We start from the raw sequence: 27,258 nt of genomic DNA on the forward strand, positions 1-27,258 counted from the left end.
TCCACCTGTGGCAGGAGAACGACAAGCGCGTGTGAGGATACAGGAGCCTGGAGTCACTTACAGCCCAGGAGCGGATTTATTTAAGGACAGAGAGAGAGAATTTTTTTTTTTTACCTGGGAAAGAAACTTTTGGGTGAGTCTGTTTTTTTTTATTTTCTTCTTTAATTTCAAAGCGATAAATATCAGAAGGCCTTTGTTTGTTTTAGCTGGAGATGGAAAATTGGTCGGGAAAGCTGTCGGGACGCATTCCATTTTGACGCGTCTTTTTGTTTTTGTTTTTGTTTTTTTTTATAATGCGCTTTCATTTTGATCGTCCTTCTCCTTCTTCGCCATCCCCAGATGAGTCACCATGCCGACCGGATCGGTGAGACTGCAAAGCATCAAAAAACTGGGCCACGAGAACCAGAGCTACGAGTTTTCGGATGAAGGTAACGGTGCGCTAGGCTCCATCTCGGGGGATGCTCGTGTTCATCACATGTGCCCCGAGATGATTGAGTCACTCACTATACACTTTTCTCCCCCCCTGCACGTTCACTTTGAATTTAAGTAGAACTTGACCTGGCGCTGAGGTGAATTTAAATTTTTTTTTTCCTCTATTGCAGAAACAGGCGGCTCCTACATGTAAGTTCCTACTACTACATATGAAATCAAACGTTTTAAGTTGTGAGTAATGTATTGGTACGCAACTTGGTGTGATGGATGTATGGATGGATGGATAGTGGAACAATATCACATCCCGAGTCTGTCAACAACAACAATAAAGCTTTGAAAAAAGTTCTGTAGTTCTGAATTAGAGTGAAGAAACAACAGAAGTGATTCTGTTTAAATGTCTGTTTTTTTTCTATGCTTATTGTGGTGAAATCTCGCAGTGGCATCTGCTTTTCTCATTTTGCAATTCCCCCCAAATATGAGATGCCTGCACATTTAAGACTGTAGATTTCTTTTTCTTTTTTTTTTTTTTTTTTTAAAAAAAGCAACTTAACCATTTTCTTCTCCACTCCACGGCAAATTTTTTGCAACCATGTCTGTGTGAGCGATCTGAGCGCAAAGAACTACTGGCGTGAAAAGACACGGCTCAACAGTATAGTTCATTCCACTTCCCATCGCTCTGCAAGTGCTTTGCATTTCCCCCTAAAGACTTGATGTGTCGGAAGCTGTCTAGTGCAACACTGAGAGATTTTCATCACCGAGATACAGAAAAAAATTAAATAAAATTAAAACACTAAAATAAAAAAAATAAGTAAGGTGATAAGACTGGTGATGCATGAGTGTGACCCAAGACTGGCAGTCTGATGGAGGGCTTTTTAATATCTTTCTGTGTTTTCACATCTGTGGGTGTAAAGTGCAGCTATGGGCTACGGCTGAATTATGAAAAGGCAGGATGAATTATTTCTACTGAAGCATCTCAGGAGGAACTCGGCCGCAGCATCGCTCGACAATTTTTTATTTCGTTTTTTTTTGCGAAAGCTTAAAAAGACGACCACCCACGTAGTGCTCGATGACCTCGGGCCATGTTGCGCGTGCAGGTGGCGGTGGTTGTGTGTTCGCTCGATATGTTTGGCGTGGGACAACGCGGCGACGAGGGAACAAAAATATTTACAGGGTGAGAGACTGAGGTCCTAAACGGAGGAGAGGCGCGCAACAGATGGACACGGATGAAACGCAGAACCATGGCGTTTGCTAATTAGGGACGGGTGCTGTGGAATCCAAAAAAAATCGATTGATGAATAAATAACAATGATAATTTTGGCATATATCGCAAGGATGATAAACGTGAGAATAAATCAAACAAAATTAGTTTGAGTAATAATAATAAATGACTTGGATCCAGGGCCTCATAATAATGGTTTTGATTTACATTTTACTGTGCTGCGACGCTAAGCCAGCGTGTTTGCTAATAAGAGACGGGTGACGTGGGGGAAAAAAAAAAATCAACATAAAATTTGTCATAGATTGTGATAACGATAAAAGTGACAGTAAATAAAATGTAACTATTTTGAGAAAAAATGATAGGAATAATGGCTCTAATAAAAATTTTAATGTGTCAAGAGTGTTTGCTAATTATGGGTGATGTGGAATGTGTAACAAAAAAAACGATAAAAGTGACAAATAAATTGAAATTATGGTTATAGAATTGAATTATTTTGCGGTTTTCAAGGTACCAACATTCACAAAAATTGCTGAAAAATAAAGAGCTACTAAACTACATCTATGCTAAACGTATGCTAAAATGTGTTGCTCACTCATATACGTCATCAACGGGAGTGTATCGTCGTGATTGAATTATCGCAAACAACACCATATTGCCCATTGGCCACTGCTTAATTGCTACTTTTAGCATTGTTACAAAACTAGTAAAGCAATATCGTCAGAAAATTGGACACCATGTGAACAGAGGAGTCGTGATACACAGATTCAATCCTTGCTGCATTCAAACCCAGCATTTCCACTCTGAGGCTCACACTGTTCTCTGCTGCTCTTCCCCCACCCACAAGGTCAATGTCGGCCTCCAAGGACAAGGAGAAGTAAGTACATGAGTGCAGAGCAGGACACCGCGTGACCCTCGTCCCTTCTGCTCACATAATCTGGCCTTCTCTCTCCCAACAGAGGTCAAGGAAAGGCAGAGCAGCCGGCCATCCGAGTTGGCTTCTTCCAGCTGGTAAAACAAACAAACAAACAAACATTTTTATCCCCTCGCAAGCGGCGTCTCAGTCGTGCCGTCTCTAAGCGCCATTTTGCGTCTCTTCCGCCATTCAGTTCCGCTTCGCCTCGTGCAAGGATGTGATCATGATGGTGTCGGGGAGCTTCTGCGCTGTGCTGCACGGCTCGGCGCAGCCGCTCATGCTGCTGGTGTTCGGCCTGCTCACCGACACCTTCATCGAGTACGACATCGAGCTGAACGAGCTGCGCGACGATCGCAAGGAGTGCGTCAACAACACCATCCGCTGGAAGCACAACTACACAGAGGGCCTGACCCAGAACCAGTCCGGCTTGGGCATCATGAACAACTCCACGTGGGAGATGATCTTCCCGCTCAAGAGCAGGGCGTGCGGGTGAGCTTTGGCGGTGGCTGGGTGAGGAAGTGCTTTTTTCCCCCCTCCCCCCGCCGTCGCCACATTCATCAAGTGGGTGCTGCTGTCTGTGCTCCGTTGCAGGATTCTCGACATCGAACACGAGATGACTCAATTCGCCTTCTATTATGTTGGAATCGCAGGCGCTGTTTTCCTGCTTGGATACTTTCAGGTTGGATGCATTTACATTTTACCCTCCCCCTGTACCCTCATATACAACACAGAGCTCACAGACAGGAGGTGGTCAGTTCGGCAGGTTCTTTAGGTTTTAGGGTCCCCTTGCACTTTCTCTGACAAAATGTCAAAACTTTTCTGTGACTTTGCATGAAACTTCTATGACATTGAAATCATAAATCAGGCAAAATTGGACTCACTGGACCTTTAAAACATTAAAAAGAGACGATATTTGTGTGAGCCGCAGCACTGTTGGAAACAAATTTGGCGAGTTCGTACGGGACATGAACAAATTTCATGACTTTTCCAAAACCTTCAGTGATTTTACAAAATTCCATGGTTTTTCCAGATCTGGAAAACAGTCTTTGAGAATTCCATGACCTTTCTCAGGTTTTCCGTGATCATTGGAGGAACCCTGAGGCTTGCAATTCACCTCAGCGTCAGTTCTCCTATAATGTAAAATTAGCGGCAGTAATCATCCTCCAGCCGTCCGCGCACTTTCTACAATCCGGATTTAATGGAGCGTGGCAGCGAACCCTTGGCACTTTCAAGTAAAAAGGAATCAATTATGGCCCAGTATCACAGCTCGTAAGGTGGCTATTCAACCACAACATTTTTATGCCTCTGTCTTTTCGGCCGTATAAAGGCAGACAAAATAAACAACTTGTTTTCACTCTGTAGTAATGAGCATCTACTGCATTTCCATAGAGAGCGTGGCTCCACTTGTAAAGCAGCGGCGGGCACATTGCTGCAACAACATCACGTCTGGCAACATAGATGTGCACAGTGGTGATGCATGCGGCTTGTTTTTTTTTTAATACCCTCCACTGAGCGACCCATTAAAATACACACCAATCAACGACCGGTACACAGCATGACCTGAAAGACTAAAAAAACCCAAAGTGCACTGTGTGCGCACTGGGCTGACAAATGAAACCGTGCTGCCAGCGTGTGGTGCTGAGGAGCTGCTGGGAGGTCTGGACGGTGGGCTCAGAAGATAAAGGCGGTTAGACAAGAGGGAGAACTCACTGTTACATGTCGAGCGTTTCTCTCATCAGGTGCGCCAAATTGCTGATAGCGCCCCCCCCCCCCCCAGTCTCAAGAGCTTGCCGGCAATAGACATGAATAATGTGAAAAAATAAACACCTGAAGGGAGAAACAAGGAAGCAAATAACATTGACTCGGAAAAGGAAAGCCTCCCTACCTGAAATGGACTGAGACAGTTCAAGGTCCACAAGTTACTAGTCCCTGCACAGATTTGCCTCGAGTTGGCACGGTTGACTGCACACCGGCAGAGTTGGGATAGAAATGACTGCATTGCATTGGGATAGTGTCACCAGTGTGAACCTCTCTACTTTGTCTCTTGAGGTCAGCGAAGACACACAGGTAATATATTGCTGTGGGCTAAGACACCCTTAGCTGTTAGACAGATAACTCACTTGGAAGGAAAAGTGATATACAATCTGAACTCCAACCTTCCCGCGGTAGTTCTTGCTTTTTTTTTTTATATATTTTTTTTATTATTATTATGTAAAGCTGGTCCAAACCAGCCTGATTGCAATTTGTCTGCCAATAGCTGAAGTCACACAAAGTGCAAACAGGCATTGACTTATCTTTGCGGTGAGCTTTCCCAGCAACTGATGTTTCAATGTCTCACACGGGGGACAAATGGCAGAGCGCGGGACAGGAAGTCAGGCGAGACTTTCTGTTCTTTTAAGGAAGCTGTTCCAAGTCAAATTGAAAAAGTGTAAATGAAACACAGACGTGTTTGCTTTTCATCTGCAGCGTGGGTCAAAATCCATAGGGTTGGCATATTCGCCACTATGCGGTTGAACTGATTTATGTCAGACTCCCTGAGAGTGTCTCTGCACAAATTGACAGATCTCCATGTGGGTGACGGCGGCCGCCAGGCAGATCCAGCTCATCAGGAAGATGTACTTCAGCAAAGTGATGAGGATGGAGATCGGCTGGTTCGACTGCACCTCGGTGGGGGAGCTCAACACCCGCATGTCAGAGTAAGAGCGACTGCCGACCACCGACCTCTGACCTCTGAGCCGACAGAGCGGTCGTAACTTGACGTCTGTTTCTACAGCGACATCAACAAAATCAACGACGCCATCGCCGACCAAGTGGCCATTTTCCTGCAGCGCTTCACCACCTTCGTGTGCGGCTTCTGTATCGGCTTTGTTAAAGGCTGGAAGCTGACGCTCGTCATCGTGGCGGCGAGCCCGCTGATTGGTGTAGGAGCCGGTCTCATGGCTTTGGTAAGACTGGACTCGTGTTTACGCTAAGAAAGGCAGTACAAAATATTAGGAGTAAAAAGTGCTGGAATTTTCGTTTTTCACTTGGGTTACTTGGGTTGTGCTAGAAGCAATGTCAGCCACAAGCAAGCAAGACTAGGGCAACCTCATCGATTGGTGGCATCGGTCGACTTAAGCAAGTCACAAAACCAAATCGGAAATTGACGCCGTTGCTTCCTGCCTAGATACGTCCAACCAAAAATTGTCACCTTTTTGAAATTTTTAATAACTAATAATTTCTCATAATTTCTAATGACCTTTTTTGCAGAGAGAAAACTTTTTTGTGAAACTTGTAAATAAAAATAGGGAAATAGTACGGTCGGTTGCTTTGAGTGACAAGACCCAAGCAGAAAAAAACACCAAGTCTCGGACGGGAGGGGAAATTAACGGCGTGCGACACTGCAGGCGGCAACGCCTTGCATCGGAAAAAAAGATGAGCCTCCTGTATCCTGGCTGTGGCTTCCTCATGCCAACGAAGCCACAGGAAACCGAAGCTCCTGCATTTGACAGTGATATTCATCCGGGGTGAAAAGTGTTCCCCGCCACCTCGTGTCATGTCTTTCAGACAGTCTGCGACGGAGCAATGTGCTCTCAATGAAATGCACCAAGCCAGTTGATACCCGATTGGTCTTGGACACAGTTTTCATGTGCGGTGAGGCGCAGAATTAAAACGCAGCAATGCATGAAGCATTGGTGCCACAATGCTGCGGCGTTTAAACCAAAACACGGACAGCCAGTGTTGGATGTCGCGGCCTGACCACTTGTGTCTGGTTCCTTGGCTGTAGGTTTGTTGCGCTCTGACAAACTTTCCCCCCTTTTTTTGCGCTAGAACTCAGAAGGCCATCACTAACTTTAGCTTTGTCTCCCTGACTAACTCTTGACTTCAGCGCCGAATCTCTCCCCATTTGACCTGTCTCGTGACCTCCGCCTCCTGCAGTTTGTGTCCAAGCTGACGGGCATGGAGCTGCAGGCCTACGCCAAAGCTGGAGCCGTAGCGGACGAAGTGCTATCTTCTATCCGTACCGTGGCCGCTTTTGGAGGGGAGAAGAAGGAGGTGGACAGGTAAAAGCCTGCCGCAGTTCACAGAAAACTCCGATTCATTCCTGCAACCGTGTGTAGCTCCTCCCCCTTCTCTTCATCTTCTTCAGGTACGACAGGAACCTGACCTCGGCACAGTACTGGGGGATCAGAAAAGGTCTGATCATGGGCTTTTTCACCGGATACATGTGGCTGATCATCTTCCTGTGCTACGGTCTGGCCTTCTGGTACGGCTCCACCCTGGTGGTCGACACAGAGGAGTACACGCCGGGAACTCTGCTGCAGGTGCCACACTCCAGTGTTTAACATTTACCCTTTTGGACATCGTGCATGTCTCGCCTGTCAATCAATTCCCAAGAAGAGAGAAAAATCTGACCTTTACTTGTTTTGGCTTGAGCCCTTTGTGATGTCTGCTGATAGTGACCTCACAGGGCAGCCAGGTGCTACTTTTTCCTTCTGAGACCATCCGATGACTGTCAGTTTCTGTCTGACATATGGGTGGCCCAAGTACACATCAATCCAACCGGGGTGGACAGAGTTTTTATTTTTATGAAGCTATAAACATAAGGGGCTAAAGATGTTTTCTGGGGATATATGAAACTTTTATTGGGGATAATTAAACATGGAGAGCTTCTCCACCAGGGTTAGGGTTGAAATATTGAGCAAAGAAATCGACTATGATATGAGACACATGAGAAAGCAGACATTCCCACGTTTACAGTTTCATTTTAATGTTGTACTTTAACAGCTTGTTAAACATTTTTCCTCTTTTCCTCCAGGTCTTCTTTGGCGTTTTGATAGCAGCCATGAACTTGGGGCAGGCCTCACCCTGCCTGGAGGCGTTTGCCGCGGGCCGTGGCGCAGCCACCATCATCTTTGAGACAATCGACAGGGTGAGGGAACCACCTTTGCGGGACTCTGGACCGTCGCAGCCAAACCGTTTTGCTGACCATCATCGTCTCAATCCTGTCGCCCCCAGGAGCCCGAGATCGATTGTCTCTCTGAGGCTGGGTACAAGCTGGACAGGGTCAAAGGGGACATTGAGTTTCACAACGTGACCTTCCACTACCCCTCCAGGCCTGAAGTCAAGGTTTGTCCGTGCTTTAACGTTCATCACACAATTAAGGGGCAGGTTGTGCGGACGGGCGTCACCCAATTTCCCTGCAGATCCTGGACCAGCTGAGTGTGGCGGTGAAGTCGGGGGAGACCACAGCCTTTGTGGGCCCCAGCGGAGCAGGGAAGAGCACCGCAGTTCAGCTGATCCAGCGCTTCTACGACCCCAAAGAGGGGATGGTAGGCCTGACTCTTGTCACTTCCTCAGATGAATAATTCCCTTGACGCACCATGACGCCCACCGCCGTCCTTCTCCCCCTTTTGCTTTTTACAAGTCATTTCAAAAATAGCCATCCCCTGGGGGTCATAGGAGTACACGATAATCTGTTCCATTATTCAGCCAGCAGGTCTAACTGCCTCATTTTTCACTTTTACTGGAATTAAAGGCCTTTCTACACCTTATTTCCTTCCATTTTAGACCCGAAGAGAGAAGTAGCCTCATATGCCTTGATGAAGGTTACGCAGAAGAATAACAGTCGGGTCATTTGTAGCTCGCAACGCTGCAAAGAAGAACCCATTATGGCTGCAAAGTACTCTGATAGCATCATCAATCAGTCCAATGACAAATAAATCCCTTTTCTTCTCTGTCTCAGGTGACGCTGGATGGTCATGACATCAGAGGGCTGCACATCCAATGGCTGCGCTCGCTCATCGGTATAGTGGAGCAGGAGCCTGTGCTGTTTGCCACCACCATTGCGGAGAACATCCGCTACGGGCGACCGGGCGTCACCATGGACGACATCGTCAATGCCACCAAGGAGGCCAACGCCTACAACTTCATCATGGACCTGCCGCAGGTCTGGATGCGGCCACAAAAAACACAGATGCATGTAGTTTTTGTTTTTGCTAACTTTCATCGTCGATACCAAAACCTGGCAGAAATTCGAAACGCTCGTGGGGGAGGGCGGAGGTCAGATGAGCGGCGGGCAGAAGCAGCGCATCGCCATCGCTCGAGCGCTGGTCAGGAACCCTCGAATCCTGCTGCTGGACATGGCCACCTCGGCTCTCGACAATGAGAGCGAGGCTGTGGTCCAGGAGGCCCTCGACAAAGTAAGTCTGACGAGTTGCACAAGTGGCAAATCAGCCCCATCCTCCACCAACATCAACAGATTCCGCATGACGACCCTGCACCCTTGGATTGATCAGAATCTGAGACAAAAACCCGACAATCACAAAACAGCCAATCACGTGGCAGCAACCCACCCACACACACACACACACACACACACACACACACACACACACACACACACACACGCACAAGAGCCAATTTACTGGCAAAATGTAACAAAGACCGTGGACACAATGGATGTTTCTCAAAATTAATCATATTTAAGAAACAGAAATAATATGGACAAACTTTACTCCATTACACTTTTATAATGGACGAAAATAATAATCATAATTCAAATTTACAAGCCTTTACCCTGCCAGGAGTTGCCTAAAATGAACAAAATGCATGAGACGAAGCCCCTTTGTGTTCGGTCTAATTTAGATTCACAACAGTGTAGACTGTAATGTTTTACATTACAGAAAATAGCTGCATGAGAGCACCGGCCTCATAAACCAGAGGGTCTATCCCTTGGAGGGTGATATTATCGTTCATAAAAAAAAATCCCCTAGAGTCAAAGGATGGATGGCGAGAGGTGTTCTATTGTGTTGGGAGCCCCCCTAGCCCTCATTTCATTCCTTTACCGTGGGCTACACATAATACGGTTCTTTCCCATTGAAATCATCCTCAAACAGAGACCGAGACTGCGGCGCTAAAGCTCGATATAGGCTGTAAGCGATTTAAAACCTGAAAATGAGCCTCGTCATCTCTTTATATTGCAAACTTGTATTATTTTCTCTCCGACGCAGCTGTATTCATAAATCTGAGAGCCGTCTGCACACGTCGAGGGACTATGTCTGAGAAACATTTACTTAGTGGAATTCAACAGTGTTTACAATTCCATCTACTGGCACTGCAGAAATTGAGCAAGTGATCTCTTCTGCGCCGGTTAGCGCTCGCTCAAGCTAGTTGCCAGCGCATGGTAGTTACAAATGCGGCTCCTTTGTCCAGGATTTTGTTTGCAAATCCTGAAGATTTGCGCACCCCATTACGTGAAAAATGCCGCCCAGAGACTGATCCGTTTTGGCAAATAATCACCAGTGACACACACATTTCCGTTAATGTTCTTCCACGGCTAAAACAAGCATTCTGGTGCGTAGGTGACTGCTGCGTGTCTCTTGGTTCTTGGCAACAACAGCAACAGTAAAATCCGTTCATGGCCACCTTAGGGACTACTGTACTACACCAACTAAATTCTTATGACATCACATTGTTGTTTGACAATGTCTTGTCGTAAACAAAGTATTTGTCCGAACAAATCAACAATCTACGTGCCAGGCTGTGCACCGTTCACTGTAGCTCTTAAATCTCACACAGTTCGACAATCGACGTGCATAACTGTTCTGGGATCCCAAATTAAAACAGGAAATGCTATGCATTGCAGTGCCTCAGTTGTATTTTTATGCAATGATTGATTCTAACCACTATTGTAATTGTTATGGTGGGGGATTGGGAGCCAATCAATATTAAATCGCTCACTGTGCATCTATAATAACCGACGCCGATGCAATGAAAATCACACTAAAGTGCTCTACAGCCCACTGAGTAATGTTTAAAAGAGGTGTGCTGCTTTGAGAGCTACGTTCACAATAACCACTAGCATTAATGAATTATTAACGAATGGATAAATGCAATGCTGCGTGAGTTTACACAATTTCATCTTGACATCGAATGGGACATTATGAAGCAGGGATTAACATTAAAACTTCTAACTATTAGGAAGTTACCTACCATCAGTAAATCTCTAGCTCTCTCACACACACACACACACGAACATACACGAACACACACACACACACACGTGTACTGTGCTTTTTGCTGCAGGTCCGCATGGGTCGCACCACCATTTCCATCGCCCACCGGCTCTCCACGATAAAAAACGCAGACGTCATCGTGGGCTTCGAGCACGGGCGGGCGGTGGAGCGGGGCAAGCACAATGAGCTGCTGGAGCGGAAGGGCGTCTACTTCACCCTGGTCACGCTGCAGAGCCAGGGAGACAAGGCCCTGAACGAGAAGGCCCGGGAAAGTGCGTCCACCTTTTAGGGGCGAAGGCGGGATGCTGTTGGTGCTGCCGGACCTTCATTGCTCTAACTGGTCTATCTTTTAATTGTATCTCCTGGATTAGTGGCCAGCAAGGAAGACAGAGAGAAGCCGGAGAAGCTTTCCAGGGCGGGCAGCTACCGCGCTAGCCTGAGGTAGTGCACAAACGCAGCATGTGTCGAAACAAGCAACTTTGTGTACTCAAAAGACGACCACAGCCACTTGCACTTTGTTGTGTGCACAAAATGAGCAGTACATTTTTAAGATTGTTTTCTAACAATCACACGTGCCCCTTATGTATCAATGAACTTCCTGAGCATTTATTTCTTTACCTTTGCTCCAATCTTCAAAAATCCAGGAAGTCTGCCCTTTGTGACGTCACAAAGTGCACAGATGCCCCCCAAAAAAGACATCCCTCTAAGACCGCCTTGCAGCTGCTTCGTTATCGTCTCCTATTAGACGTACGAAAGGTACGTCGATGTTAGCGGGAAGCTAAACGCCGGGAGGAGTTTTTTTGATGCAGCTGACAGAGGTCTAAATCTTTACCAGATTGGCTGCACCTGCGATGGGATGAAAAATGAAAATATAAAAATGTGAATATAGACACAGCATGTGACCTTTGACAGCATTACTAAGGGTAAAGTTTTAGCCTGACAATGTCAAAACATTTTCCCGCGAAAATTATCATTTATGAAAAGGCCAAAGTCAGAGCTAAGGACCAAGTGAGTGCTCGCCAGGCTTTTTTTCCTTAATTGTGTCTATAGAATATGCATGGTTCTGAAGTGCTTATGGGGTGGACTTTAAAATAAAAATGCCTTTTTTTTTAATTCTTTCTTCTTTAAGAGCCTCTATTCGCCAGCGGTCCCGATCCCAGCTGTCCAATCTGATCCCAGAGTCCTCGGTCCCTATAGTGGGCGAGCTCGGCCCCAGAGCCTACGCTGTGTCAAAGGCGGACAAGGTGCGTGCGGGCGTGGGAGTGTTTGCATACATTTTAACATGTGGGCGGCTAAAGTGGGGCTTGTTAGGAACGCTCCGACGCTAATGTGCTCGATTTTTTTTTGTCCCTGCCACTGCGGTGCGCGCAGCTAAAAGCTTTTTAACCACACACGCGTGCCCACTGATGTGTGTGCTTTCCTGTGTGAATGGCCAGGACGCCGTCCCCGAGGAGGAGGAGGAGGAGGAAGAATCTGTCGAGCCTGCTCCAGTGGCCAGGATCCTGAAGTACAATGCCCCCGAGTGGCCCTACATGCTTTTTGGATCCTTTGGCGCGGCTGTTAATGGGGGGGTCAACCCCGTCTACTCTCTGCTCTTCAGTCAGATCCTGGCGGTGAGCTACATGTGCTGGCAGAGATCTGGATAGGTTTAAAAGCACTGAAGCCTCTAGGGCTGAGATTTAAAAAAAAAAAAGACAGAGGTGGCGCCGCCCCACTGGTACCAGCATAGAAACCAGGAAAGAGGCAGCGCAAGAACCGGGTCATTTGGCTGCTCGGTAATCATTTGCTATAAGATGCCACCATCGCCTTAGATCTTAAAAGAATTTAGCGATGGTTACAAGGTCCTGTATTATATTTATAACACATATACAAACAATCTCTCCAGCAATGAGAAAGGTCCATCTCTTTTTTGTCCTTTGCTTGATCCAGTTCTGGGAATTACACTTTGTGGTGTCACAAAGGGCCCGGGGCTAGCCGGAAAACCCATCGCCAAATGTTGGTCCTGCCCTCTTGAAATTTCCTACGTGGCCTCCTCGTTTATGCAGAAGCTAAAAGAACAGCCTTGTGTTTAAGCAGGATGAATAAAAAGAGTCTTTTTTTTGTTAACAGAGGGTTAAATGTGCTGTTTTCTAGAGGTTTTGGACAATTGACTGTACAAAGTGCTCTACCGCAGTCCTGGATGAAAAATAAAAAATTTTAAAATGGGCAAAATGTGGGACCTCTAAGTGAGGCTACAAGTGTTACGACTGAAAAAACAATTGTCTTGAAGAGGAAGGAGGCATGAAAAGGCCTGAATGTTGACACTGCCGGGTGGTTACGTTTAAATTGAGCCAAATAGCAAAACAGCAGCGTAGCTCATCAGACAATAACTGTATAAAATAAGACGTGAACACAAATGTAAAATAATGGGAACTGATCAACAGAGACTTTGACTTTTTGAAGGTGAAGTTTCTCTGTCTTCGGAATTACTTTGAAAGTTCTGCATTAATGTCGTAATAACCGGAATCAAGGTTGCAGTGCGGCTTTGTGTTCGTCTTCCCTTCCGTCCCGCCAGGCTGTAATTAATAAGCGCCCGGCACTGCGCTAACACTCCACTCACGGCGGGCGGTGTGTTTTCTTTTTTTCCCCTGCAGACCTTCTCCATAACAGACCCCGACGTCCAGAGGAGGGAGATCGACAGCGTGTGCCTGTTCTTTGTCATGGTCGGCGTGGTCTCCTTCTTCACCCAGATGCTGCAGGTAGGGGGGACGAGAATGACTGCACCCCCTGCTGGTGTTCAAGGATACGGGGAGGGGGGGAAGTCACGGGGGACCTCCTTTCTTCTGCCAAACGAATACATTGTGAGGATGAAAAAGATTCCCTCCCACGTCCTGCTGAGGCGTTGTCCCGTAATTGAGTCGTGGGAGGGATGACGGATAATGCCTCCAACCCAACTCGTTCTTACTTAAATTAAAGTGGGTCATAGTGAGCATCATCAATTGGCTACATTTTAGATCACTGCGCTCACCCTCCCTCTCCTGAGCTTGCCAGTGAACTACAATGTCCACACCAGGTTTCCTTAGAAATATGATGGTGCAAGATGGCAGAGAACTGCAAGCAAAACTCTTGCTCTGTGTATATTCTTATATATTAATATGAACTGTTCTATGGGTAGGAAAACCAAATTACTTTTGTTGTACTGTGAGTATAGACTTTCTTAATGCTTTTATGGGCAGCATATTAAGTTTTTATCAATATAAAAATTGTAAATCAGGCCAAATTCTACACACTGGACCTCTAATAATGTTGTGAGGCTTCATGGAAGGGTGGTCATGCTGATGAATGTCTCTTTCGGGCCGACAGGGCTACGCCTTCTCCAAGTCCGGTGAGCTGCTGACCCGCAGGCTGCGCCGCCTCGGCTTCCAGGCCATGCTGGGCATGGAGATCGGCTGGTTTGACGACCACAGGAACAGCCCCGGTGCCCTGACCACGCGCCTGGCCACCGACGCCTCGCAAGTCCAAGGGGTGAGACTCTCGGGGAGGCCGGCGCTGATCACGATTCGGCCGACTAAATTCCACTGCAAATTGTTTAGGAACAACCCTTCAGGACTTAAATCAAATACCTTGAAATTCTCCAAATTAATTGCTTTGGTCCCGCACTTCTGATAGAGACGTCTTCTGAAAAGCAATTTAGACTACTTTTTTTTTTTGGGGGGGGGGGGGGGGGGGGGTACTGTGAAGGATATAGAGGAGAGCAAGTCTGCGCAGTATGTTGCTTGTTGAATGCAATATCTGCAGACTGAAAGTGCTGATGAATTGAGGTCATTTACACAAGTTAATCATCTTTAGTCAGGGGTCATCAGCCTTGGGCAGCAACAGTGAGTGTATTCCAGCCAGATACACAGACCCAATTGAGGCAGCAGAACCAGAACCAGAGCCAAAAAAAACATCAAGACCGAAAAAGTAGGGGTCGACAAAAGGATAGATTGACTTCAATCAAAAACCAATTCCACCCCTGCAATCCTGGCATAATTCTATTTATTAAGTTTATATTAAGTTATCGAAATCCGTTGACATTTCCAGATTTCAAGTTTTCACCCAGGCCTCACATGATGTGTTATTCGAATAAAAAATAGAAGGAAGTGCGCAGAAAACAACGTGTTCATTCGTGGTCATTTTTTTTGAAACTCATCTCTCTCTCCTCCGAAGGCCACGGGCTCGCAGATCGGCATGATCGTCAACTCGCTGACCAACATCGGCGTGGCCGTCCTCATGTCCTTCTACTTCAGCTGGAAGCTCACGCTGCTCATCCTCTGCTTCCTGCCCTTCCTCGCCCTGTCGGGGGGCTTCCAGGCCAAGATGCTGACGGGCTTTGCCAAAGAGGACAAGGCGGCCATGGAAACGGCCGGACGGGTCAGGCGCCCACGTGACATACAAACAAACTACAACCAAAGCGAAGCTTCCAATTGATCGATTCAAAGCCATTCCAAAGACACCAAAGTTTTGCTTTAATAGCCTTCCAGGCAGAGTAGGGGGGAGTTATGTGGTGACGGACAGAATCAGCGGAGAGAAGCTCTGCCGCCAGATGGCACTTTACGGGGTTTTAGACAGTTAAGAATGTAGCTAGAACAGGTCACATTCAACTCCTGCTGCGACCAAAGGTGTTATAAATGAGGCAACGGTGGTGAAAGACACCTGCAACAAAGCCCCTGGGCCAGCACTGCGAGCATTTCAGCAATATTCACATTCAGAAGAGGAATTTAAAAAGCCAATGCATGCAGACCTTTCCTTTATTCTGGATCCATCATGCTATCCCGCTACAATGTTAGCGGTGCAGACACTTTCCAGCGCAGGTTAATTTTCCCTAAAAGACAGAAGTGACTCGCTATGATTTAATGATTTATATTTTTTTTTTGGTGGTTGGAATTTCTTTTGATATTGGGGGATGTGTTTGCAGATTTCTAGCGAGGCGCTGAACAACATCCGTACCATCGCGGGCCTGGGCAAGGAGAGGAACTTTGTGGACATGTACCAGGCCCAGCTGGACGCTCCGTACAGGGCCGCCCTGAAAAAGGCCAACGTGTACGGCGCGTGCTACGGCTTCGCACAGTGCATCGTCTTCCTGACCAACTCCGCCTCCTACAGGTTCGGAGGCTACCTGGTGCGGCAGGAAGGCCTCCACTTCAGCTTGGTGTTCCGGTGAGCCCTCAGAAGTCTTTTTGAAAACTTTTGACTTCTGACTTTACTGAAGTCCCTGAATTGAACTGATGGCAAAGGCGTGTTTTTAGTTCGGTTAATAAAAAAATGACTACAAGGAGATTAATCCCAGAATCCTTTCCCCTGTGATATTTCTTGGCGGCCATCAAAATATGACTGATTGTACGAGAGAGAAACTCTCTTTGCAGCAGTGATTTATCCCAGAAGGGATGCGGCAGGCAGATAAGTCACCTGACACGTGTTCCTCCCGCAGGGTCATCTCCGCCATCGTCACCAGCGGCACGGCCCTCGGCAGGGCTTCCTCCTACACGCCCGACTACGCCAAGGCCAAGATCTCCGCCGCGCGCTTCTTCCAGCTGCTGGACCGCCTGCCCCAGATCAGCGTCTACAGCCAAAAGGGAGACAAATGGGTAGGGGGCGCGTTGATATGCAACGAGCGGTGCGAAACGTCGCGCTTGAGATACGACGACGCGTCCGACGGGTGGGGTTCAGGAGGGGGAAGTTTGATTTATCATTCCTTGACTGCTGAGCTCATTCATTTTAGATGGATAGGACTAAAGCAATAGTTATCACAGAATTTTCAATTATGCGCATGCTTTGTATTATTCATATGAAAAATCTTTTAGTGCATTTATGTGATGGTAAGATAAGCAAGAGATTGGGAGGGTGCCCAAAAATGCAGCCTGAAGGGGGCGCTCCCCTAGTTCCAGGAAGGGTGTCCGATGTGAAAACCGTTGCCAAGCTAAACATGCTAATCAATTGGCTGTGGCGACCCCTTTAAAGGCAACAACCCCGCTCTGATAAGATAAACACACAACATAAGGCACAAGCCATCCCGGACTGACCTTCGTTTGACAACCCCCCCCCGTGCCACTGTGTTTCCAGGATAACTTCCAAGGGAACCTCGACTTCATTGACTGCAAGTTCACCTACCCCACCAGGCCCGACATCCAGGTGCTGAACGGGCTGAACGTGTCGGTGAAGCCCGGCCAGACGCTGGCCTTCGTGGGCAGCAGCGGCTGCGGGAAGAGCACCAGCGTGCAGCTGCTGGAGAGGTTCTACGACCCCGATCACGGCAGAGTGGTGAGGAAGTCAGAGCTGCTCGTGCTATTTAATGCAGGCTGCTGAAGCTGTGGCATTACGCCTGTTTTCAGATCTTTATTCTTCACACTCCTCGCCCAATTAATCACCCGGAAACCTCATAGCCTTCTGTGTGCAGCCTCCTGCTAAAATGCAGTTTAGCTTACTGCAAAAATGTGAAGGATGTAAAAGACAAAAGGGCAGGTGCCAGATGATCTATGATCCCAACGGGGAATTGGGGCCACTGTCATTAACCCAAGAGGGCTATTACTCACTGCCCTCAGTGACATCACAGAGGGCTGATTTCCAGCGATGAGTGTTTCCCACTCGTCGAAATTTGTCAAAAAGATTTGCTTGGGTTTTCACACAACGTGTTAAATGCCAATGAAAACACTACGGTCGCTAGCAACCAAAGAGGAGAAGGTCGATATCTGAGCTGAATCATTGTCAACTGGGACATGGCCAAGGTGAATTACCAAGGTCAGCCACAAGAACAAAAAAAATCACCAGATCACTCATAATGTGACCGGGTCGGCTACATATGCCTGCCAGAAGGCGAAAGAGTGAACTGTGAACAGGAGAGAAGAATTTGTGGAATCAGGAGGTCCGAGGTGTGACCTTTAATAAACGTCAGATCTCCAATTCAACAAGGAGGAAATAAGTCAGATTTGTGCTCCGCAGTCTCAGGCGGCCTCGCTGGACAAAGTAATGTCTGAAATCTGTCAAAGTCAGAGCGAGATCCCTGCACATTAAGCCGCAGAAGATGATTGAAGCACATCTGACTTTTAAATGGCTTCCCTCCATACATCAATCGGACATCTGTGCTGACTTTGCACTTTATTTAAAAAAAAAAAAAATAAGGAGGGAAGGGAGGGTGGACTCAAGATGGTCCCTTGCCTCGGTGCCAGGGAATTCCCTGCCAAGATTCCGATGGCCTTAATTGAGCTGGAAGCGGTTTGCAAAAGCGCGGTCTCCGTTCTCTCTCCGCGATTTGAAGTGAACGCGGTCACCTCCTCGCGTGTCTGTGGAGAAATTAAACGAGGGATGGAGATGTGATGGCTCATTGGGCGGCAAACAGAAGAAAAAGAAAAAGAAAAATGAAAAGCAAAATCAATGTCCCCCCCCCCCCCCCGCAGATGATCGACGGCCGCGAATCCAGCGGCGTCAACGTCTCCTTCCTGCGCTCCAAGATCGGTATCGTGTCCCAGGAGCCCGTGCTGTTCGACTGCAGCATCGCCGACAACATCAAGTACGGCGACAACATGCGGGACATCAGCATGGACGAGGTGGTCGCCGCCGCCAGGAAGGCGCAGCTCCACGACTTTGTCATGGCGCTCCCGGCGGTAAGGACGGAGCGGCTGGCGCACCTGTGTGTGCGTGCGTAATGAGTAACACGTAACGTCGTTGAGAAAGTAAATTACGAAATAAAGGCAATAGTGATCAGTTACAATACAAGACAACAAGGTTAATTGAATTACAGTTGCTTGCGGAATTACTCGTGATTACAATTTTAATTACATCAACAAAAAAAAAAAAAGGCTGGACTTTATGTTTAATCATTTCACTTCTGGCTCGACACCAGCGCTGTCCTTTCCTGTTTCCTTCCAAAGACCAAAGTTTGATGCTATTCTGATGCTTGTGATTGGTTCAGAATTACAGCGTCCTCTACCTATGGCCTTCCATTTGAGTTGTCTCTCTCTCTGTTCTGAGTACTGCTGAAAGCTTAACAGCAGTGGTTAGCGCTGCCGCCTCACAGCAAGAAGGTCGTGGGTTCGATTCCGGGGGCCCGGACCTGGGACCTTTCTGTGTGGAGTTTGCATGTTCTCCCCTGTGTCTGCGTGGGTTCTCTCCGGGTTCTCCGGCTTCCTCCCACACTCTCTCACACACACATGTGAGGTCAACTGAACACTCTAAATTGTCCGTAGGTGTGCATGTGAGTGTGAATGGTTGTCTGTTTCTATGTGGCCCTGCGATGAACTGGCCACTTGTCCAGGGTGTCACCCTGCCTTCACCCTAAGACAGCTGGGAGGGGCTCCAGCAGACCCCCGTGACCCTTAATAGGAATAAGCGGGTATAGAAGATGAATGAATGAAAGCTTAACACTGTCAGGTCTCAACAGGTGAAATCAAAATGTAGTCAAATGTAATCAGTTAAATTACTTTGATAAAGTTTTTGAAATGGAAATAATTAGACCACTATAACATTTTCAATACGGTACCTTGTAATTTGCAGCACTGGAGGTCGCACGGGGCGGACAGGCTGCTGTGTACAAAGGACAGAGTGGGCGTCCTGAATGTCAATCCAAGTTCCCGCTGAGGGCACCTTTAGCCGGGAAACTGTGAGGACTCGCTGTCTCCGCAGTGACAGCGGAGAGAGACATAAAATATTCAGTGCGTCTGCCAGCTGCTTCAGACACGCTGTCTGAGCAAAATATAAGACACAGTGCTCAGCGGCGATAGATGGGCTCTCGCCCGGCTTTGGATTTTCTTGGGTTTCATGGCCGCACACACGTCTGTGCTTTTTAAAATGTATTTATTTAACTCAAACAAAGTCTCTTGTTCTTCTTTTTCTTCTGTCTGGCCCGTCCGCATACATACACTACTGTACAAACAAGTCATCAGTAAGCTCAGCCTGGAGTCACCTCTGTCTCGGCTTGCATTTGCTCACGTCGCAGCCAGTAGCAGATGAGTTGCCAATGTTGACCTTCCGAGCAAGGCTTTTAGCATGAGTCGGGATGCAGGGATCGTAGCCTTCGTGCGCAGCGGGACGACACATGAGATCACGTCACAACGTGTTGAGAGGCTCTCAGAACTACATACGGGGACGAGGCCTCGGCCCAGTTTGTCCATTGTGGGCGTCAATCACAACAGGAGCCTCATGAAAGTTGTGGAGTTGTTGAGTGATTTATGCTCATTTGAACACAAGGGGCAATGTTGTCCGTTTTGGTTGCTGTGAAACTCAGTGTTGGTTGTGATTGAACGCCTGTGTTCCATAAAACAGGCCAATCCTATGACTATATATTAATATTATATTAATATATATATGTATTTTTTAAATATTGCTTATGCACGTCCTGGCAGCTTTTGCTTATTGATACTTACAAACACCAATATATACTGAAGACATTAATGAGGTCACAAATCTCACACATGAAGTATCTACAGAGTAGTTTTAAAACGCCTGCCTTGTTTTCTCACAACCCCACTCAGGTAAAGAGGTTGAGGCTTCCAGGCATGTCAGGACTGTCCGAACAGGGGGTTGGGCTTTGACTTACCGTGACGTTTCGGTCTTTTAAATCCTCTCCTGCTGCAGAAATACGACACAAACGTCGGCGCCCAGGGCTCCCAGTTGTCCCGCGGCCAGAAGCAGCGCATCGCCATCGCCCGGGCCATCATCCGAGACCCCAAGATCCTCCTCCTGGATGAGGCCACTTCTGCCCTGGACACGGAGAGCGAGAAGGTGGGCTTCATTAAAAAAAAAAGAAGAAAAAAAGAAAGAAAGAAAAGCAGTCACCAACTTGCCGAGTCCGCTCGCTTCATCAGGCGGCTGCTTCAGATTCTCCAGGCGCGAAGAGCGGGCGTTCAATTATCATTACCCTTACCCGTCATTATCATTCATCATCTCTATTATTATCAGCGGTGGCGGCTCACAGTTCAGAGCGCCCCTCGCTACTTCGAGATGGATGTCGTGCGCGGGTCTGATCCGCTCGAGCGTTTTGATGATGGCGATCAAGCCCGGACTACCAAATTGCGATAATTGTGAGGGCCTCCCGTGGCTCCTGCCTGAGCGTGCCCGACACTGACGTCTGTTTGTTTTTTTCCTCGTCCGCCAGACGGTCCAGGACGCGCTGGACAAAGCCCGAGAGGGCCGCACCTGCATCGTCATCGCCCACCGCCTGTCCACCATCCAGAACTCGGACATCATCGCCGTCATGTCGAGAGGCTACGTGATGGAGAAGGGAACGCACGACCAGCTCATGGCCTTGAACGGGGCGTACTACAAGCTGGTGACCACCGGGGCGCCCATCAGCTAACCGAGCCCAGGAAGAATGGTAGCCAACTGGCAAGACGGGGCGGGAAGGCGAGGGGGAAGTGTGGTGATTGGCCGTTGTTCATTGGGTGTTTATTCCGGGCTGGAGTTCCTGTCAGGGATCCTCGGCCCGTCCTGTGGGAGGGAGTGGAGCCATGTTCTCTACGTTGGCCCCTTGTTCCTCAGGGTCGCACCTCTTACATTAATCCTAATTAGGTTAACAACATCGACACGGAGAGCCCACAGGACCATTCGTCATAATCTGTTTGTGCACAGCCCCAACACAGGGAACCTTCAAGGACCCTCGGTCATAATCCACTTAACTACAGCGTCGCCGACATCAATCACCGACGTCAACAAACTCTGAGATGCTATTTACCATATCCGTGTCCTCCACCGACAGCAATACAAAAGAATCCTCACGGGTGGACACTCAATCCAAATGGAAATATTATTTGTTACTTATGCCTAAAAAAAAAGAGAGAAAAAACTAAATGCTAAAAAGCAAAAATAATGTTTTATTATACTAATGCTTTTTTTTTTTTTTTTTTTTTTTTTTAATAGTTTGGACACAATGCATCAACTATTGTAATTGACGAGCGAGGAGCTCCACACCACTCTAGACAAGCTTTGATTCACAAACCTTCACTCCAGAGACAAATAGTACACTGCTTTCTTATTTCAACAACAGGCAATGCAGTTGTTTTGCCAAACGCGACTCATTAGCCACCGACGGCTGCTTCATTATGAACGGCCGAGCTACTGCTGCGCTCCACGCAGTGCTTCTGGACACTTCCCCACTGCGTCCAGGTCTCCACATGCTGTGCGCCCGCTTCTCACGTGAATCCATGAAGAGCAGTCTGCAGAGCTGCGTCTAGGGAGAAACAGGTGGAGAGCCCCCCCCCCCGACTGACCCTGTGTGTACAGTGTGACCATGCATGTAAATATACAGCGTATTGTAAATATACACATCCAATCAACGTCTATGCGGGGTAATTGAGGTGATTTTTGTTACAGGCTATCAAATGAACACTTTATTAGTAGCAATTCTTCAGCTCGTCAGGTGACTGCAGTGTCCTCACCAGCAATGCTGCGATTATGTTCCTTAAGTCTTTTTTTTTCTATTTTGATACTAATGTGACAGTAACTCTGTTGTTGCGTTTATACAGTTGACTTCCTGCCACTACCTGCCAGTGTATAATTCACTTTAATTGCTTCCGGGGGTTGTGCCGCTCTTGCCCGAGTGTTTGTTTATTTTCCACTGTTATCCGACTGCTGCTGCGATGCTTTACGTGCGGCTGCTCGTATCTTTTTTTATGCTTCGTCTTAAAACTTAATAAAACTATCAGAGTATCCGAGCCGGAGCTGAGCTATGCGTTGTGTTTGAGCAGCGACAGATAGCCTCATTTATCACGGCTGCCCCAGTGAACCCTGATAAACTGCCTTATGCTCGCTGTCTTAAGGGGCGACGCTGGCGGCGGCTGAGAATGCATCACACACAACAGGTTACTCTCAAAAATCTGCACACGCTGCTGCTGCTGCTGCTGCTGCTGCTGGGGATTTGCATAATGTTTATTATTTGTGTATTTTACTGTCCTTGCAGTAAAGTCGCATGCTGATAGAAAACACATCTTCTAAAGCACTGCAACACTTCATTATTTTTGTGATGTTTTGCCCCACAAAAAAAAGCAAACATTTCCAGGTGCTCAAGAAGCAAGCGCACAAACCTTGTCATTAAAAAAAAAGGAACAGCTATCATTAGTGACATCGAAAACAAATCTTTGCGCTGTTATTTCACAATCGTCTGCAAAGGCAACAGGTGGGCGCAGTGCTGGAAAAAAAACTCAAGAAGGAAAATTCAGAGGACGACGGCAGGCGGATGTTTGTTTATTTCAATGAGTAAATCGCATTTCTTTGCACGAAATGTAAAAAAAAAAAAAAGACAGAAAACGGGGATGGCATAGAGCCAAAGACCCTCAACGACATGAGCATTTGTGACAGAGTGGAACTGGTACAGGGTATTAATGTTAATATTCATTGCGGGCTAAGATGCTCCTTGCTATGGTGGCATATTTTAATCCGGTATTAGCGTTGCCCTGTGTATTGGGTTTCTACGCTATGAAATGTCATCTGCACTGTCGTTGCCCTTCGCTGTTCAACAGAAGTACGTGATTTGGGACGAGGCATGTGGAAAAACATGAGCCAAGCCAGTGTACAAACATACACAGGCGTACTCTTATCCCATTGCTGTAGCGTTGATTGTGATTGCACAAATTCACCACAGTCGACGTGGCATTTTGACTGATTTTTTTTTAATCATTTGTGCTTCAGAAATTGACGAAGAGTAGTCTATGATTATGTATCCAATATCTGCCAATTTTAGCATTCATAAAACATCTGTTCATTCTGTGAGTCTGTGAAATTTAAGCGGGGGCTGGAGTGGATCGTCCCTCAATACCAAATACGGTGATGAAGAATTTTTTGGGGGGAATTTGTTGGAAGCGCAGCAGTGACAGAAGCGGTCACTGCGGGCGATTGAAACGATCTCAAGGCCCTTCTCAAAACATCCGGCAAAATAAACACACTTGACATGCCATTTTGAAATGAAAAAAAAATTGGAAATCCCACCACCGACAACAGGCCCTGAATGCTCTGTTAAGCGCCTGGGATTTGCACTTAATAGGCGGCAACACCAGTCGCCATTGAAGCCACGCCGGCTGTAAAGTGGTAATTTCTTTATGCGGCTGTCAGTCAGCCGCTTTCAAAAGGACGAGATGGCAAGCGTGCAACAAACACAGGCGGCGGTCCTGTCAGTGTTCAGTCGGCGCCAGCGCGGGAAAAAAGGAAAGCAAAGGAAAGCAAAGGCGCGGGCACGTTAAAACACGGCTCCGCTAAAATGCCTTCCACTGAGACACAGTGTTGGGATAATGCACGGCGAGGCCTCCTGCTACGTGAAGATAATACTCGATGGCAGCCTTTGAGGGCTTAGCTGTTTATAGCGGCGCGCTGCTGTGAGCTTCTCCCCCCCACTTTATGAAGAAAGACGGGGGAGGAAGAATAACTAAACCATGAACAGGCAGTTTGATGGAATCGCACAGCGACTTAGGGGCAACGTGACGGAGTGACTTCCATCAGCTCTGGCGGGGATATTAAGGGAGAAGCGGCGGCGGCGGCGGCGGCGGCGGCGGCCTCTGTGACAGTGGAGCCGTCACGGTGCAGATGTCAGCGGCACTTCATCAGTTAGCGGTAATGTGCGATGGCGCCACCACACTGACCTCTGGGAAATTGAGTCTTTAATCACAGCATCTGCGGCCGCCGGTTCTCCAGGTGAATTAGCATTCGTGCGACGCGGCGTCTGAGCTCGCAGCCACTGCCGCGCCGCTAGCTGGGGGTTTAGCTTGGCGCCACGTCGCTTCAATGAAAGTCTGATTGATGAAAACAGTCACTGGTGAGTGTGTTGGGTTTTTTTGGGGGGGGACTACTTTGTATACGCACGCACACACTCATATAAACACTAGAGTAGTTACGTTTTCTTATCTTCCCTGTTGCTAGCTGTTGATTAAAAAAAGTGAGATATTTCCCCAGAGTTTATTTGCTTTGGAGGGCCGTCGCTAAATTTTTAAAACTTTTTTTTCTAAAACCACCGTACCTTTATTTGGAGGAGGATTATTTACAAGTATTATCACATTTTATTACTACACCCTCAACTAATTTCCCACTACGGCTGTTTAGCATTATTTTTTATTTATTTATTCATTTTAAATTGTTTCCGTGGCCCAGGACACAGCTGGGGCGTGCTGGACAGCAGATCTGGCCCGGACCTAAAATGCTGGCAGTCAAGAGGCCATTACGGCTCGCAGAGGGGAAGGCGAGCAAATTGGTCCGCTCCTGGCGGTTGTAAATAAGACGGAGGAGACGCCAGTTTCTCAGTCTGTCAATAGCTGGCTTTAGGGCAGCAGTGTCTTTTGAGACGGAGTGGAAGAGACCACTCGGCGGAGTCTCGGGGGGGGGGGAAACGCTGACCCCACCGTGACCCCAGAGACAATGAAGGTTATACTCAGCCCTTGAGCTCATGGTTTTGTCCACAGTATTATCAGTTAACAGCTAATTTAATAACACTACTACCACCACTGTTACTACTACTAATAATGTATAAAATATAAATGTTACAATAACCGTTAATAATGTATTTGTTACAAATGTCATCCATACTCAACAGCCACTGCAGTCATGGATTTTAACAAAGCCACAGAGGTCATTTTCTTTCACTTTGTTCTAACTGGGTCACATTTGTTGTTGCTGTTATTTGTGAGAGAGGCAGCAAACATTCTTGGTGGACTTGGTGTAAAGTGTAAACTCACTGGAAAAATAATGAATTCAAATAAAAGAACATTCAAGTTGTAATTTAAAATTCAAAACCTAAAGCTACAAAGGGGCCACAGTGTAGCCAAGCAACAGAACGTCTGGCCGATTCCTGTGATGTGTGTGGAGTAGACAGGATGATGAAGGTAATATTTTTTTATATCCACGGCGTGGTGAATGCAAGAATCCACTGGTCGACTGAAAAATTCATCTCTTCAAGTCTTTCTTTTGTTTAAATAAAAGGGCAACTTGGGCGTGATGACGACAATCGCGGCAGAAGGGAAAGCGCTGCCTCCCACTGGACGAACAGGGGATCGATTTTGTCTCGTTTTTCCAATAAAACTGTCCCGAATACACAGTTTATAAATCATCTGGCACAGAAAATTTGTAACAGTAACTGACTTTTGGTGTGAAAATGACAAAATGTTATGCAACACAAGAGGAAATGACCAAAGAAGGAAAAAAAGATTTCCCCATTTCTGAAAAGAATGAACCAGATGTTTTCCTGTCTGGTGTATATGTATATATATATATATATATTTTATTTTAAATAAGCATGATGTTGTGATTTTTTTAATGTGAAAGTGCCATTCAATGCGGCAACATTTACAGAAATGTCTTCAGCTCAAGGCTGATTCTTCCTTTGTGGCGGTGAGTGGTTAGTTTGTCTGCTCTGCTCTTGGCTTATTCATGTGTTTTCACACCAGGTGTCTGTTTTCACTTGACGAGTTGACTGACTTCCATTTTGCTTGGTCTGGTTTCGCGCAGTCAACATGTCAAGTGAACCACAGCCTGCGGTGTGAGGGCTGTCACACGTGGCTTCATATTCATTGTCCGTGCTTTATTGACACTGGCGCTTCTCAGTAGAGCAGCATTACTTTCATTGCCTTCCTTGTATTTCCTGCTTTTTTGGGGGGGCCTACAAAACTAAAACAAAGAGCAGGGAGATATCACCTGCAAATATTAAAAAGCGCCAAATGCTGTTTCTCACACAGAAGACAGGAAGGCTTTTTTTAATTTTTTTTTATTGGTGCAAACAGTTTCTATTTGACCTTAAATTCAATATTTGTTAATAACAGGGAGGTTTTCATCCGTTCCTTCATGTGTATTCCCTCATTTTACTGCAGACAAGTGAACCTCCGTAGGTGCCATTCAGAATTTATGAATAACATTTGCTTTGCCTGCCCAGATCACTCACAGCTGTTTGTTTAAATCAGTCGTGCCTCGGCGGCCTTGCTGGAAGAGATCTGAACGCCGGGTGAAGGATGAAAGCCCGCCGTTCTGTAAACACGCCGATGATTTTTTTGGAGACCCATCAGACCAGATGCCGAGCCGCACATGGCTGGCTTGTTTTTTTTTTTTTTTTTTCTGAAATGGGATGAGAGCGTGTCGCACATGATTGAAGTCCGCAATTAATGTCTTAATCAGGGGAAACGCAGGCTGACGCTGGGTCATCTTCAATCCAGACTAGACTGGTTATGAGCTGATTGTGGCGCTTCCTATCCTTCCCTCTTTATCTCGCGTTGCCAGACAGAATGTTTCCAAAATCCTTTGGACTTATCACTTGCATCCATCTGTTCTGAGCCCATGGAAGGAGTTTAGAAAGAAAAAAGGTGGAAGGAAAGTTGGCTGAATCGACTGTGTTGCGCTTTCAAGCGGATCAATCAGATTTCGCACTACTGGTTTTACCAGGCGGCTTCCCAAAAGAGCAAGTGGCAAGATTAGCTAAATGTCGCCAGCTCGGCTCGTCCGCGACACCTGACAAACGTGGAGTGAAATAACACATTGTTTCACTATAGCAGCGTTTGTTTTCGCAGCAGCAGCCATTGCTGAAAACCCAAAGTGGCATCTTCTCAGTCCTCTTCATTTGTGGCTTCTCAGAGAAGCTTGTTGCTCTCGTACCTTCCAAACAGAGGCGTGTGATAGGGCAAGATTTGGTATCAATCTGACGGCAACTGTCACCGATGCGATAACCGATCCTTTTAAATCAAGGTGGGTGTATCATCAAATCGCCAAGCCTGAATAATTAA

General features: G+C 46.9%; 1 protein-coding gene and 1 long non-coding RNA gene across 2 annotated transcripts; one reads left to right on the top strand and one right to left on the bottom strand.

Annotated features, from left to right (window-relative positions):
* Window positions 1–263: 263 nt before the first annotated feature.
* Window positions 264–2,598, bottom strand: LOC142882864 (uncharacterized). Its single transcript, XR_012925979.1, has 2 exons — window positions 2,493–2,598; window positions 264–444 (listed from the first exon to the last, which is right to left on the bottom strand). It is a non-coding gene; the product is annotated as an uncharacterized LOC142882864 (long non-coding RNA).
* Window positions 2,451–21,675, top strand: LOC142882861 (bile salt export pump-like). The gene is made up of 26 exons (XM_076017567.1): window positions 2,451–2,525; window positions 2,608–2,659; window positions 2,758–3,053; window positions 3,156–3,243; window positions 5,127–5,260; window positions 5,338–5,509; window positions 6,483–6,607; window positions 6,694–6,868; window positions 7,363–7,476; window positions 7,563–7,673; window positions 7,751–7,876; window positions 8,290–8,493; window positions 8,576–8,746; window positions 10,632–10,833; window positions 10,933–11,002; window positions 11,691–11,805; window positions 11,998–12,174; window positions 13,195–13,299; window positions 13,904–14,065; window positions 14,750–14,953; window positions 15,498–15,739; window positions 16,011–16,167; window positions 16,643–16,840; window positions 17,974–18,180; window positions 20,150–20,296; window positions 20,670–21,675. Exons 1-26 carry the CDS (start codon window positions 2,500–2,502, stop codon window positions 20,868–20,870), a joined length of 3,981 nt encoding a protein of 1,326 aa, XP_075873682.1. The 5' UTR covers window positions 2,451–2,499; the 3' UTR covers window positions 20,871–21,675.
* Window positions 21,676–27,258: the final 5,583 nt, after the last annotated feature.

Source organism: Nelusetta ayraudi, unplaced genomic scaffold (genome assembly GCF_046127955.1).
Source record: "Nelusetta ayraudi isolate G7.1 ecotype Tasmania unplaced genomic scaffold, CSIRO-AGI_Nayr_v1 ptg000006l, whole genome shotgun sequence".
NCBI lineage: Eukaryota > Metazoa > Chordata > Actinopteri > Tetraodontiformes > Monacanthidae > Nelusetta > Nelusetta ayraudi.

What these genes read in the sequence shown, in the direction of transcription:
- LOC142882861 (XM_076017567.1), top strand. Translation starts at nt 2,500, where the DNA reads ATGTCGGCCTCCAAGGACAAGGAGAA. An exon ending in GCCTCCAAGGACAAGGAGAA is followed by an intron (nt 2,526 to 2,607) that starts GTAAGTACATGA and finishes CTCTCCCAACAG; the next exon opens with AGGTCAAGGAAAGGCAGAGC. An exon ending in CACTTCAGCTTGGTGTTCCG is followed by an intron (nt 15,740 to 16,010) that starts GTGAGCCCTCAG and finishes TTCCTCCCGCAG; the next exon opens with GGTCATCTCCGCCATCGTCA.